This window comes from Ammospiza caudacuta, chromosome 27 (assembly GCF_027887145.1).
Source record: "Ammospiza caudacuta isolate bAmmCau1 chromosome 27, bAmmCau1.pri, whole genome shotgun sequence".
Lineage (NCBI taxonomy): Eukaryota > Metazoa > Chordata > Aves > Passeriformes > Passerellidae > Ammospiza > Ammospiza caudacuta.
The window spans coordinates 5,593,099-5,608,436 of NC_080619.1; the positions used below are offsets into that span (position 1 = coordinate 5,593,099).

At 42.1% G+C, this 15,338-nt stretch overlaps 1 protein-coding gene across 1 annotated transcript in view; it reads left to right on the forward strand.

Moving 5' to 3' along the window:
* Positions 1-15,338, forward strand: part of FBXL20 (F-box and leucine rich repeat protein 20) — a 45,261-nt gene that overhangs the window by 25,413 nt on the left and 4,510 nt on the right. The window contains exons 3-12 of the mRNA XM_058820480.1: positions 3,745-3,799; positions 5,366-5,440; positions 6,366-6,460; positions 9,586-9,654; positions 10,260-10,355; positions 10,572-10,698; positions 11,164-11,238; positions 12,100-12,230; positions 13,524-13,584; positions 14,309-14,353. Coding sequence (XP_058676463.1) covers positions 3,745-3,799; positions 5,366-5,440; positions 6,366-6,460; positions 9,586-9,654; positions 10,260-10,355; positions 10,572-10,698; positions 11,164-11,238; positions 12,100-12,230; positions 13,524-13,584; positions 14,309-14,353 — 829 coding nt within the window. The remainder of the gene's footprint in view (positions 1-3,744; positions 3,800-5,365; positions 5,441-6,365; positions 6,461-9,585; positions 9,655-10,259; positions 10,356-10,571; positions 10,699-11,163; positions 11,239-12,099; positions 12,231-13,523; positions 13,585-14,308; positions 14,354-15,338) is intronic.

A 15,338-nucleotide genomic window follows, 5' to 3' on the forward strand; every position in this document is an offset into this window, starting at 1 on the left:
CTGGGTGTGGAGTGAAAGCTGCACTTAGGCACAATAAAGAGGAGGAGGATGTGAAAGAGGAGAAGAGCAGCTTTTGTTATCCCTAAAAATCAGGGGTGGACCAGGAGGGTGGTGCTCTGATGTGTCTGGGGTCAGCAGTGACCATCCTGTTGTGTCCCACCTGCAGTGGGGACATTGTCCTGCATGTTCAGAGAGCATGGCAGGATGGGCAGGTCACAGAATCCTGGGATGGTTTGGGTTGGAAGGGACCTTAGGGATTGTCTGGTTCCACCTGCCATGGGCAGGGACACCTCCCACTGTCCCAGGGTGCTCCAAACCCTGCCCAGCCTGGCACTGGGCACTGCCAGGGATGGGACAGCCCCAGCATGGTGACCAGTCCATGTCCTGGCACTGCTGCACCTGCAGTGGTGACGCCTCTGGAGGTGGCTGGACCTTCACACACACACAGCAATGAGCCAAAGCAGCAAAAAGCAGAATTCCCTGGGAAATGAATCCTGGCTGGACCTTCACACACACACAGCAATGAGCCAAAGCAGCAAAAAGCAGAATTCCCTGGGAAATGAATCCGTGCTCCCTGCTGGCTCCAGCTGTGGATGTGTCCCCAGAGTGACATCCTGTGACGGTGTTCACAGGGGTCTGAGGATGAGGGAAGAGATGAGGATCTCACTCCATGTTTCAGAAGGTTTGATTTATTATTTTATCATACATATGATATTAAAACTGTAGTGAAACAATAGAAGAAAGGATTTCATCAGAAGGCTGGCTAAGAATAGAATAGGGAAGAATGATAACAAAGGTTTGTGGCTCAGACAGAGAGTCTGAGCCAGCTGACTGTGATTGGCCATTAATTAGAAACAACCACATGAGACCAATCCCAGATGCACCTGTTGCATCCCACAGCAGCAGATAATCAATGTTTGCATTTTGTTCCTGAGGCCTCTCAGCTTCTCAGGAGGAAAAATCCCAAGGAAAGGATTTTTCATAAAACATGTTTACGACAACATCCCGTCCCTTTTCCCTGCATTCCCACTGCTGTTGGAGAGCTGCTTTCCCTCCCTGAGCCTGGCAGCCACCCCCAGCCCCAATTTCCCTGGCACAGGTGTCTGTGCTGCCCTCCTGGAGCAGCTGGCACTGCCAGTGTGACATGGGGCTGCTGTCTGGCCCCAGCAGGATCATCCTGCAGGAATTCAGCTCTTCCTGCTGGCTCACAGGCAGGGCAGGCACTTTGCAGCTCTCTCCTGGCCTAAGCAGCTTTAACTCCGTGCCCAGCCCATGCCCAGGCCTGGCACTGCCATGCCCACATTCTGATTTATCCCTGGGGAGCTGCCCTTGTGCCCATGGGCAGCTCTGAGCTGGCAGCAGAGCCGTGGTGTCCGTGCCCCTGCCCAGCCCGCGGGAGCAGGGCTGAACTGGGAATGAACTGGGATTGAACTGGGATGGTGGGAGGGGTTTGCTGGCACAAATTGCTGCTGGTAATTTTAGAAAGCTGAAGGTCTAAGCTGGCTCACCTCAGAGCATGCAGGGATTTCAGGAGAGTCCTGACCCTAATCTAATTAGAGCAGCAGTGGGAAAGTGAGGAGTCCTAGAAACCCCTGAGTGGATTAAGAGGTTGAAACCTGCAGATTGCTCAGAGTGAGTGTGTTTTACCCAAATTGTGCAGAGCTGAGCTGTTCAGACAAAATCAAACACATAGGGAGTCCCTTTGCAGTGAGGCAGTTTAATCTGCTGCAATTCCAGATTTAATTCCTGTTTGGGAAGCTCAGTCTGCCTTCATCTGTGAGCAGTGTTTGGTGATAAAGTTAATTTTGGGGATTATTTTCTCCACTGTGGACTCTGAAGAATAAAAATATGTCAAAGGGCTCACCAGGCAGCTGTGAGCAGGATAGGAATCCTGTTTGGGTGGAAAAATAAATGTTCCAAGCCTGCAAATTGCTCAAAGTGAGTGTGTTTTACCCAAATTGTGCAGAGCTGAGCTGTTCAGACAAAATCAAACACATAGAGAGTCCCTTTGCAGTGAGGCAGTTTAATCTGCTGCAATTCCAGATTTAATTCCTGTTTGGGAAGCTCAGTCTTTTCCCCCAATATTGGTGTTTCTGAAGGGTTTTTCCATCCCTGCTTCTCAGCATGCTCGTGGCTGGCATCATTTGTCTTCTCTTTTGGGTGGCCTTCAAGTTGAAAATATTAAATGAAAATATTCAAGCACATTGTGGTTGAACTCTTGTATTATCTTTGCAAAAACTCCAGATTTATAATTGTTCCTAAAGGGAACGAGACCTTGATGTCCTCCCACCCTCCCGTTGACCTCGTCTGTTTTGGGACACCATTGTTTGAATGACCAGAACCCATCAAAAGCCATTGAAACCCCGTTGAATTTTATCCATTATTGATGGCTTGGTGCAGACTGGGAGCTCTCCATGGGCTGGAGTTTCCTGCATGCCCAGCTGTGGGGTGTGATGGACAACCCTGTGTCATTCCTTTGTCCCAAAAATAGCCCAGCAGTCCTGGGGTGTGCCCTGGCCCAGGGTGGCACTCAGGAGTGACCGCAGTGTCATTGTCATTGTCCCTCCTGGCTGAGCACAGCTGGCTCTGCCACTTGTGAGAGTGTAAAATGCCTTTAGCACCCATGTTCTCATAAATAATCTGCATTTACCCTCCATCCTTTTCCCTCAGTTTTGGTGTTTCTGAAGGGTTTTTCATACCTGCTTCTCAGGATTCTTGTGGCTGACATTTGCCTTCTCTTTCAGGTGGTCTTCGATTTGAAGATATTAAATTAAAATATTAAAGCCCAGTGTCATTGTCCCTCCTGGCCAAGCACAGCTGGCTCTGCCCTTGTGTGAGTGCTGTGGGGCAGAACCCACTCCAGGCTGGGGGGTTTCTGTCCCCAGTGCTGTGGGACAAAACCCACTCCAGGCTGGGAGGTTTCTGTCCCATTGCTGTGGGGCAAAACCCACTCCAGGCTGGGGGGTTTCTGTCCCATTGCTGTGGGGCAAAACCCACTCCAGGCTGGGGGGTTTCTGTCCCCATTGCTGTGGGACAAAACCCACTCCAGGCTGGGGGGTTTCTGTCCCCAGTGCTGTGGGGCAGAACCCACTCCAGGCTGGGGGGTTTTGGTCCCCAGTGCTGTGGGGCAGAACCCACTCCAGCCTGGGGGGTTTTTGTCCCCAGTGCTGTGGGGCAGAACCCACTCCAGGCTGGGGGGTTTCTGTCCCAGTGCTGTGGGACAAAACCCACTCCAGCCTGGGGGGTTTTTGTCCCCAGTGCTGTGGGGCAGAACCCACTCCAGCCTGGGGGGTTTCTGTCCCAGTGCTGTGGGGCAGGAGCCACTCCAGGCTGGGAGGTTTCTGTCCCATTGCTGTGGGGCAGGAGCCACTCCAGGCTGGGGGGTTTCTGTCCCAGTGCTGTGGGGCAGGAGCCACTCCAGGCTGGGAGGTTTCTGTCCCCAGTGCTGTGGGACAAAACCCACTCCAGCCTGGGGGGTTTCTGTCCCCAGTGCTGTGGGACAAAACCCACTCCAGGCTGGGAGGTTTCTGTCCCCAGTGCCTCCATGGCCGTGTTTTGTTTCCATTTGGGAACTGCTGCCTCTGCACTTCCTTTCACAGTTCAGCTTTCAGCCAAATCACAAAGAACTTTTGCTGTCCCAGTCCTTTTTTTTTTTTTTTTTTTCCCTCCCCCCCTTTTGTTTTCCACGTCCCTTTATGTTTTAAATATCAATAACCTATAAAGTATCTCTTATTTCTATTCCAGAATTTTCTCTTTCCTGGATGTGGTCACTCTGTGTCGTTGTGCTCAAGTTTCCAGGGTAAGAACCTTCCTCCTTCCTGGTGGATTTTAACAGGATGTTGCATTTGGGTGACAATCCTCCCTGCCCAGGGAGCTTTGTGCCACTCAGCTGAGGTTATTTAGTGTCCCCTGGAAGTCCTGGAAAATTCCCATAGCGCCAGTGAGGGGGAATTCCAAGCTGGAGCAGCATTTTCCAGTGTCCCAGGTACAAAGGGCAGGGCCTGATGTTTTGCCCAGAACTCTCCCCTCATTCTGGGTTTTACTCCCTGCAACATGGGATGAGCCCAAAATGCCATCCTGTGGGTTTTGGTGGAAATTTGAATTCACAGAGATGCTGCACAGTCAATGAAAGTTCATTTTCTCCTTGGATGTAGTTGGAGTAAGAATGGAAATAAAGTGAGGGGTTGGAATTGGATTAATCCAGCTTGGATTATTTGCTTGGGAGGGGAATTCCTCCAGCTGGACTGGAAGGTTCAATTTTCTGGAGCTGCCAGATTTTGACTGCCAGGGTGGTGATCCAGGGAAGGTGTTGGGGTGCTGTCACCATCCTGCCTGGGTGACACCTGCACAAACCCATCAGTCCTGGCTCCAAACCTCAGCCACCACTGATTTCATTCTCTAAGCACATTGGAATTAAAAAAAAAAAAAAAAAAGGCTTAAACATTGTTATTTGTATTTAAAAATTACTCTGTGTGGTGTCTGGGCATTGCAGTTGTCACTGGGTTGTGCAGGGAAGGAGCTCCCAGCTGAAACCCAGCAGAGCAGTGTTGGCAGAATGGGCTCTCAGGGATCCTTTGCCAATGTCAGGGTGTTCTCCTGGCCCGTCCCAGCCCCTGTTCCATGGCACAGCACGGGCAGTTCCTGCAGGGATGTGCAGGAAGGTTCTGGAACGTTCCCTGCACTGCCCATGGAATGATGCAGCCACTGGGGCATTCCCCCACTGCTTTTCTCTGGCCATACCCAGACCTTCAAACAAACATCAGCAGTGAGGTTTAAACCCCGAAAAAATCAATTTATGCTCAGTTTTGTCATCTGTTGTAACTCTGCACTAACTCCTGCCCAAAAACTGCTGCTGTGTGGGATTTGGGGTGGAAAATCCCCCCGTGTTTACCCCTGGCTCTTGCACAGTGCTGTCTCCTGGTTATTAAAAACTCCCCTTGTTTACCTTGGTGATGTAACTGAAACTTTAAATTCACCTGAGGACACAGCAACCAACTCTGAGTTCCTGCCTCTCCTTTGGAGCAGGAACCACGGGAGATTTTGGTGATTTAAACCAAAGCCAAACCCTGTGGGGGGACTCACCTGTGCCCAGGTGTCCTCTGGAGGAAATTCCAGCCAGGAATGTGAAATTCCTGCACCTCCCAAGGGAATAGAAGCAGCCAGGGCACCTCTTCCCTGGCTGGGGGCTCAAAATTCTGAATTTTGAGGGCACCAAGCTCCTGGTGCCTGCAATTACCTGTAGCTTCCCCACCCGGGACAGAATGTTATTTCTCAAAGGAACAAATTGTGATTAGGTCCCCACTGACCTTTTTGAAATTTTTTTTCCATATTAACCACACATTTACATTTTTTTCCCCTGATAAAGGCATGGAATGTTCTGGCCCTGGATGGCAGTAACTGGCAGCGAATTGACCTGTTTGATTTCCAGAGGGATATTGAGGTATAATTAAGTGACAACAAAACTCATTTTTTTTCTTGTTCAAATGTAATTACACTCTAGAATGGATTAATACTCCCAGTGTAACCCTTTCTACCTTCCCTGGAGATAGAAATCATTAATTTCAGTTCTTCAGCTTGAGGGAGTTTTTCAAGTCTTGGCAATCCATTCAGCTTTTGAAAATGGACAGAATTCTGTACCCCTAGCAAGACTTAAGGGTTGTAATGGAAGGAAAGTAGTTTTTGTCTGTTCTGAAAACAGAAATTAGTATAAAATGTACTTTTTGGGGGGAAAACTTCTGCTTGTATGGAAGAGAATTTAAGCTCTTGCTCCTTGCACTATGAGGGCTGAATGTGGGTTGAATCATGGCCTAAAATATTTATATCTTTAATATCAAAAATGGAAATTGAAGTGAAGGTGATTTGGGAAGGAGTTTCTGGTGCAAATATTCTCCAGTGGTTTTGCCCTTTGGTCCCAGGGGAAAGGTAAATCCTGGCTGTAATGGGGTCTTTGGGTCCAGATTTGAAATTCAAAATGTGTTTTTAATTTCTGGATCTCTGGAGGCACAAATGGTTGAATCTCTTTTCCTGCAGGGGCAGAACTCACGGGCTGGTTCTGCTCAGAAACTGGAGTTTATCTGTTGGCTGTGCTTGGAAATGTGGGGTGCAGCTCCTCTCCCTTGGGGAGTCTGTGAGCTTGGAGAGTCTTTCCAGGAGCTCCAAAACGGAGAAAACTCCTCAAAACGCTTTATCTGGTTTGCTTTAGGTGATTTCCCCTTGTCTCTCCATCTTCAGAAGCTGAATCATTCTCCCTCCCTCCCTTAGCCCACGTTTTTCTCCCCTCAGCGCCTTTTTTTCCCCTCAATAACAAATTGTTGTCAATCTGCAGAAGGTTCAGGGGGTTCTCAGGGGCTGCTGTGTGTCCCCAGGGCCGGGTGGTGGAGAACATCTCCAAGAGGTGTGGGGGATTCCTGCGGAAGCTGAGCCTGCGCGGCTGCCAGGGAGTGGGGGACAACGCCCTGAGGTACCGCTGACAAATGGCAATTTCCACATTTCTCTCCCAGTTATTTTGAGTTCTCTTGAACGTAAAATAAGTTGAATTTATAAATATGGGAATTAAACATTTCTGTATAGATATATCAATATGTCAATATATCAATATATCAATATATCAATATATCAATATATCAATATATCAATGCATCAATATATAAATATATTTATATATAAATATATAAAATTATAAATATATCAATTTATCATTTCTATATAGATATATAAATATATCAATATATCATCATATCAACATATCAACATATCAATATATCAATATATAAATGCATCAATATATAAATATATTCATATATAAATATATAAATTTATAAATATATCCATTTATCATTTCTATATAGATATATAAATATATCAATATATCAATATATCAATATATAAATGCATCAACATATTAATATATCAACATCAACATATCAATATATCAATATATCAATATATAAATGCATCAATATATCAATATATAAATGCATCAATATATAAATATATTCATATATAAATATATAAATTTATAAATATATCAATTTATCATTTCTATATAGATATATAAATATATCAATATATCAATATATCAATATATCAATATATCAATATATCAATATATCAATATATAAATGCATCAATATATCAATATATCAACATCAACATATCAATATATCAATATATCAATATATAAATGCATCAATATATCAATATATAAATGCATCAATATATAAATATATTCATATATAAATATATAAATTTATAAATATATCAATTTATCATTTCTATATAGATATATAAATATATCAATATATCAATATATCAATATATAAATGCATCAATATATCAATATATCAACATCAACATATCAATATATCAATATATCAATATATAAATGCATCAATATATCAATATATAAATGCATCAATATATAAATATATTCATATATAAATATATAAATTTATAAATATATCCATTTATCATTTCTATATAGATATATAAATATATCAATATATCAATATATCAATATATAAATGCATCAATATATCAATATATCAACATCAACATATCAATATATCAATATATCAATATATAAATGCATCAATATATCAATATATAAATGCATCAATATATAAATATATTCATATATAAATATATAAATTTATAAATATATCCATTTATCATTTCTATATAGATATATAAATATATCAATATATCAATATATCAATATATAAATGCATCAATATATCAATATATCAACATCAACATATCAATATATCAATATATAAATGCATCAATATATAAATATATTCATATATAAATATATAAATTTATAAATATATCAATTTATCATTTCTATATAGATATATCAATATATCAATATATCAATATATCAATATACCAATATATAAATGCCTCAATATATAAATATATTTATATATAAATTTATAAATTTATAAATATATCAATTTAACATTTCTATATAGATATATCAATATATAAATATATCAATATATCAATATATCAATATATCAATATATAAATGCATCAATTCATAAATATATTTATATATAAATATATAAATTTATAAATATATCAATTTAACATTACTATACATCAATATATCAATATATAAATGCATCAATATATAAATATATTTATATATAAATTTATAAATTTATAAATATATAAATGTAACATTTCTATATAGATATATCAATATATCAGTATATCAATGGATCAATATATAAATATATTTATATATAAATATATAAATTTATAAATATATCAATTTAACATTACTATACATCAATATATCAATATATAAATGCATCAATATATAAATACATTTATATGTAAATATATAAATTTATAAATATATCAATTTAACATTTCTATATATCAATATATCAATATATCAATGCATCAATATATAAATATATTTATATATAAATATATAAATATGGGGCTGAAAATCCTATTCATTTCTCATTTAATTATTTTTTTATTATTTTATTAATATTTTTAGCATTTAATTTGTCATTTTTAAGCATTTCATTTGTTGGAGTTTTATCTAAAAGTTAAATTGTAAATATATAAAAATAAAATTAAATTAAGTTAAATTTATAAAAATATCACTACATTTCTATATAAATATATAAATATGTACATATATAAATATATAAATAAATATGAGCACATATAAATATATAAATATACCAATATATAAATATCCAAATATATAATATATAAATATACAAATATACAAATATACAAATATATAAACATTAACATAAAACTAGAATGAAATAATATATTGATATGTAAATATATCAACATTAATATAATAGAAATGAACTAGAATAAAATAATATATTGGATAATAAATATAATTAATTAATATAAATACTATAGATACCTCAAAATATAAATATATTAATTGCTGTAAGTATATAAGTATATATAAGTATATATAAATATATAAGTATATATTTTATATATGTAAAATATAAAAACTTTTATATAAGTATATATTTATATTTGTGTATATATAAATATATATTTATATAGGTATGCATAAATATAAATATTTTAATTACTATAAGTAAATAAAAATAGACTACATGAATAAACTACCACATATAATTAAATAATAGAAATATTATAAATATTTCACTAATTTTAAATATATAAGTGTATACCTATAAATATATAAATATTTATTAATAAAGATAAACACTATTAGCTTAAATTACTAAATTAAATAATGAATATAATTAATTAATAGAAATGTTATAAATATGTCGCAAAATTTGTTTTTAACATTTTCTGTCGCAAAATTTGTTTTTAACATTTTCTTCCGGATTTTCTTCTTTCTTGATTCTTTTCTTGATCTTAATTCTGATCTCCATCCTGATTTACTTCTTGATTTTCTTGATTCCTTTCATCTTCCTTGACTCTTTTGATTTCCTTGGTTTTCCTCTTGATTTCCTTCTTGATTTTCTGTTTCCTCCTTGAATCAGGTTTCTAAACCTTTATCCTGGCGTGTTACAAACCACCAGGAATTCCCAATATTCTCCCTTTCCCTCACCCCAGGACCTTTGCCCAGAACTGCAGGAACATCGAAGTGTTGAACCTCAACGGTTGCACCAAGATCACGGACGCGTGAGTCCAACTCTTCCTTGGCTGCCAAAATCCCAGGCCTGGCAGTGGGGCAGCTTTTCCATGGAATCATGGAATGGTTTGGGTTGGGAGGACCTTAAATCCCATTAATTCCCCTGTCAGGACCCCTGTCAGGGGGTCATTAATCCCATTAACGACCCCTGCCACGGCATGGACGCCTTCCACCATCCCAGGCTGCTCCAAACCCCTGTCAGGGGGTCATTAATCCCATTAACGACCCCTGCCACGGCATGGACACCTTCCACCATCCCAGGCTGCTCCAAACCCCTGTCAGGGGGTCGTTAATCCCATTAACGACCCCTGCCACGGCATGGACGCCTTCCACCATCCCAGGCTGCTCCAAACCCCTGTCAGGGGGTCGTTAATCCCATTAATGAGCCCTGCCACGGCATGGACGCCTTCCACCATCCCAGGCTGCTCCAAACCCCGTCCAGCCTGGCCTTGGCACTGCCAGGGATCCAGGGGCAGCCCCAGCTGCTCTGGGCACCTGTGCTGGGTTCCATCCTCACCCACCCTGCCCATCCCATGGGAATTCTGTGCCCTGGCATGAATCCATTGCAGGAGTTGTCCCCCTGTGTCTCTTCCAGCACCTGCACCAGCCTCAGCAAGTTCTGCTCCAAACTCAGGCACCTGGATTTGGCTTCTTGCACCTCCATCACCAACCTGTCCCTGAAAGCACTCAGGTAGGAGCTGGCAGCAGGGATTTTTCCCATGGAATTTTGGAACCATTAAGGCTGGAAAAGACCTCGGAGATCCTCCAGCATTCCCTGCAGAGCCTCCCTGTGGAGCTGGGCTTTGCCTGGTGTCCCCTGCTGGCTCCCAGAAATGGGATCAGCAGAGCTTCTGGCTCGGAGCAGGATTTCTCCTGAGGCTTTCCCTGTGTGTCCCTGTGTCCCCAGCGAGGGATGCCCGCTGCTGGAACAGCTCATCATCTCCTGGTGTGACCAAGTGACCAAGGACGGGATCCAGGCGCTGGTGCGGGGCTGCGGGGGGCTCCGGGCCCTGTCCCTCAAGGGCTGCACCCAGGTACAGCTGGAAAGGTGACAATGGGCACAAATGGGGTGTCCTGCTGCTCCTCAGGGTGTGGGCATGGAAATTCAGGGGTTTGGGTTATTCCCTTCTCCAAAATCCCTGTGATGTTGGAGATCAGGTGCTGGGGTGGAAGTTTTTCAGTAGCCCTGAGGAGTGGGACAGGGAATAAATCACTTGTGGAGCTGGAGAATCTTTTTATCCCAATTTTCCTTTTGCCACTGATCCTTTGGAGGGGGTCACTGTGGTCCATGGGCAGATCTGGGCTCAGGGGGTTTCGTGGCAGTCCTTTGCTCTGGCTGCTCTGCTCCTCACGGGGTAAAAAGCAGGAGCACTCCTGGTGCTGCTGCTCCTGTGCTGCATTTCCCTCCTCCCCAGAGGAAATCCCCATTCCCTGCTGTCCCAGCTTTAATTCCCGGATCCCAGTGCTCCCAGTTCCCATCCCTGTGCTTTCTTTGCCAGCTGGAGGACGAGGCCCTCAAGTTCATTGGTGCCCACTGTCCTGAGCTGGTGACCCTGAACCTGCAGACCTGCCTGGTGAGTGGCACTGCCCAGGATTCCCTCATGGAATGTTCTCCATCCCCTGCCCACGGGGCACTGGGCACCAGCAGCTCCTCGCTGGCACTTCAGGGGCACTGAGCCCCACACCTTTGCTGTCTCAGGGGTGTTTCTCTCTTCCCTCTGAGCTTCTCTGTGGGATGAGCTGGAAAAATCCTTCCCATCAGGCTGGGCTGGTTCTGCCAGGCCTCTCCTCTGGTCCCTCTGCAGAGCTGAGCCTACAAAGGCACTTCTTCTGTGCACAGAATGGCCCTCAAGCAGTTCTGCAGTGCCAAAAATGTGTGTTTATGCCAAAAAATAGGTTTATTTTTTGTCATAAACACACATTTTCAGCGTGGGCTCTCTGTCTGTGCCGTTACAGTCCGACAGAGGGAGAGGCATGGATGGACTCACTGTGTCCAGGGGTGGGATTGAATGGATTCCCCATGTTCAGGGTGGGATTGAATGGACCCCCATGTCCAGGAGCACAGATGGACAGACCCCCTGTGCTCAGGGACAGGGATGTACAGACCCCCTGTATCTTTCCAAGCAGGAATTAGAAAGCCTTACAAGACTCCCAGCACCTTCCCCCATCCCTCACTGGCTCCAGCTCCAAATCATTTCCCTCCAAATCCCTTCCCTGAAATTCCCAAATCCAGCAAGGTTTATCCTCTTTCTGCTGTTTCTCCATAACAATTTTGGGGTCAAAACATTCCCATAACAATTTTGGGGCGAAACATTCCCATAACAATTTTGGGGTGAAAGATTTCCATAACATCTTTTGGGCCAAAACGAGCCGGAATTTGGAATTGGGAGAGGCAAATCCAACCTGGATTGAGGCAGCTGTGCTTTCCCTGGCAGCAAATCACAGATGATGGGCTCATCACCATCTGCAGGGGCTGCCACAAGCTGCAGTCCCTGTGTGCTTCTGGCTGCTCCAACATCACTGATGCCATCCTCAACGCCCTGGGACAGAACTGCCCACGCCTCCGGTGAGTTCTAACACCACTTCCCCCATGGAACACTCTCAGCAGAGGCTCCAGGTGGTCCCTGAGCCATTTCACCCCCAAAAGTTTTCCCATTCTGAGCTTTTTTCCATGTGGTTGTGATTTTTTGGGTTGTCCCCAAATTCTTGGGGTTTAAAAGAGCTCCCAGCGTGGTGCCCACAGGCTCCGTGTGTGTCCATGAAGGAAGTTTGGGATTGGGTGAAGCTTTCCAGGGGTGCAGAAACTCAACCAGGACAAATCCTACCCCAAATTCCAGAGGAGGAATTCCAGTTTTCAGCTTTTGTTTTCTACCGCTGCTGGTCAGGATTGAAGGCACTTGGGATGATATTTCAGGTTCAAACTCAGGTGTTTATTAATTATTATCAATGTCACAGTCTCACAGCAGTGAGTTCTGCAGTCTTTCATTAGCAAGGCACAAAATGGCCAACAATCTCTGGTTACAAGGCCTTTTAAGGCTAAAATATCCAATTAAGAAACACCTAAATTATTTTCCCTTTTAACCCAATAACTGATCACTCAAAGTCTGCAATGTGGAGTTTTCTCTCCGATTACAAAATACCACCCAAACCCATGGAGAGGAAGGAAGAAGAAGGTAAAGAGGAACAACCTGCCTCCTCCCTAAAACCTCCATCTTGCTTCATATTTATTTCAAATTAAGAACTGACACCTAGATTATTTTCCCTTTTAACCCAGTAACTGATCACTCAAAGTCTGCACTGTGGATTTTTCTGTCCACTTACAAAATACCGCCCAAACCCATGGAGAAGAAGGAAGAAGAACAACCTGTCTCCACCCTAAAACCTCCATCTTGCTTCATATTTATTACTATATTCTAAACTCCAAACTCTATTTTTACACCCTGTGCTGTTACACCCTTCTTACCAACTCCACACCACCATCCCAGTGCTATCAATGAATTTTGGCAGCTTCTCCACAGCCTCAGGTCAAATGCAGTGTTCTGTGTGTTTGTCAGCACAGAAAACCTAAAATTCTCAGCATCCAGAACTCCAGAGCAGAGCTTCTGCCTTGGAGCAGGATTTCCCCTGAGGCAGATGAGCTTTCCATGTGTGTCCAGCATGGAGAGAGCTCCAACATCAGAATTCCTTCCCATGGAGGTGTCAGACCCCAGAGCAGCTCCATGGGGACGTGGGGTGTCCCTGACACATCCCTGTGTCCCCTGGGCATGGGGTGGGACTTGGGGGGGGTCTCCTGAGGTCATTCCCAGCCCTCTCCTGGCCTCTGGGGGCTCCCCCATGGTTCTTTCCTTGTGTCCTGCAGAATATTGGAAGTGGCGCGGTGTTCGCAGCTGACCGACGTGGGCTTCACCACCCTGGCCAGGGTAAGGGCCCTGCTCCTCCTCCTCCTCCTTCCCCTCCTGCTTTTCCTTCCTTTTCATGGCAAAAAAAAAAAACCACCCCAGCAGGTTTGGGGAAACTTTGAATTCAGTTGGAAGCTTAAGGTCCAAAAATTCAGTTTTACGGGATCTTTGGCTTCGTCCTGGCTCGCACGCCTGGGAGGGTTTGTATCCAAACAAGAGGAAATGTTAAATATTTTAGTTATAAACTTTACTGGTTTGTCTAAATTTAACTCCCTTTACTCTCCATGATTAAAAAATTCCTTAAATGAGTGAAATTTCCTTTATTATCCTTCAGAAACTTTGTAAACTTTCCTTCCAGTTGTGCTTTTTCATGAAGAGACACTTTCTTTAATTTTTTAAGCAAACTATCTTTGTGGTAGTTAATCTATATTTGTATTTATAATTATAATTTATAGTTGTATTTATATTTTATATTTTATATAATTTATATATTTTTATTTCATACTGTATATATTTATATATTTATATTTAATTTTGATTTTTATATTTGATTGTGTGCTTATATTTCTATTTATTGTTTGTCTATATTTGTATTTATAATATTACATTTAATTATACTATTTATATTTACAACATAATGTATTTCTATTATTTATATCTCTATTATTTATAATTTTTATATATTTTTATTTTCTGTCTGGGCTTTACACTCACCATGGGTGTTTGGAATTCTCTTTATTCCTAGAATTGCCATGAGCTTGAAAAAATGGATCTGGAAGAGTGTGTCCAGGTAGGAATGCCACCTCAGGCTGTTTCTCTTGCTGCAGTGTTGAAAATTGGTGGAAAATTAAAGAGATTTTCTCCAAATCAGGATTTAATGTGGAATCCTGAGCAGGAAGAGTGGCTGGATTTGGAGAGGAAAATGATGGGAATGAGGTTTTATCCTTAGTTTGGAATCCATGGGAATACTGCTGTAAATAAGAAATATTTAATACTGAGAGATCCTGGGTGAAAAAATGGATTTGTGAGAGAAAAATCCCAGATTTTTGAGGGAAATCCCCAGAGAAAAATCTTGTCTTGCTAAAAATAATGGAAAACTATGGGGGAAATTGTGAAACAGCAATGATTGAAATGAAACTGGGCTGAAGCATTTTTAGGGAAAAGGGTGGAATTGACTCAAAATTCCATGAAAAAAACCTCCAAGCCCAAGGGTGGGTTGGAAATTGTTGAGCTTGAGAAAAAGGGAATGGGATTGGGATTCTGGCAACAGCTGGACCCCTGTCCTGGGCAGAAATTTGGGATATAAAGATGGAATGACACCAGCCCAGGCAGGAAGGGATTGGGAATGAACCCTAAAAAGGGAGAAGCAAAGCTGAGCCAGGGCACAAATCCATCCCAGGCAGCTCCTGTGGGGGTTTGGGATTGGGAATCTTTGTGGGAATTCCTTCTTCCTGAAGAAAATCAGGAATTGGACAGAGCACAAATCCATCCCAGACAGCTCCTGTGAGGGTTTGGGATTTGGAATCTTTGTGGGAATTCCTTCTTCCTAAAGAAAACCAAGACTGGACAGAGCACAAATCCATCCCATACAGCTCCTGTGGGGTTGGGACTGGGAATCTTTGTAGGAATTCCTTCTTCCTGAAGAAAATCAGGAACTGGGCAGGGCACAAATCCATCCCAGGCAACTCCTGTGGGGGTTTGGGATTGGGAATCTTTGTAGGAATTCCTTCTTCCTGAAGAAAACCAAGACTGGACAGAGCACAAATCCATCCCAG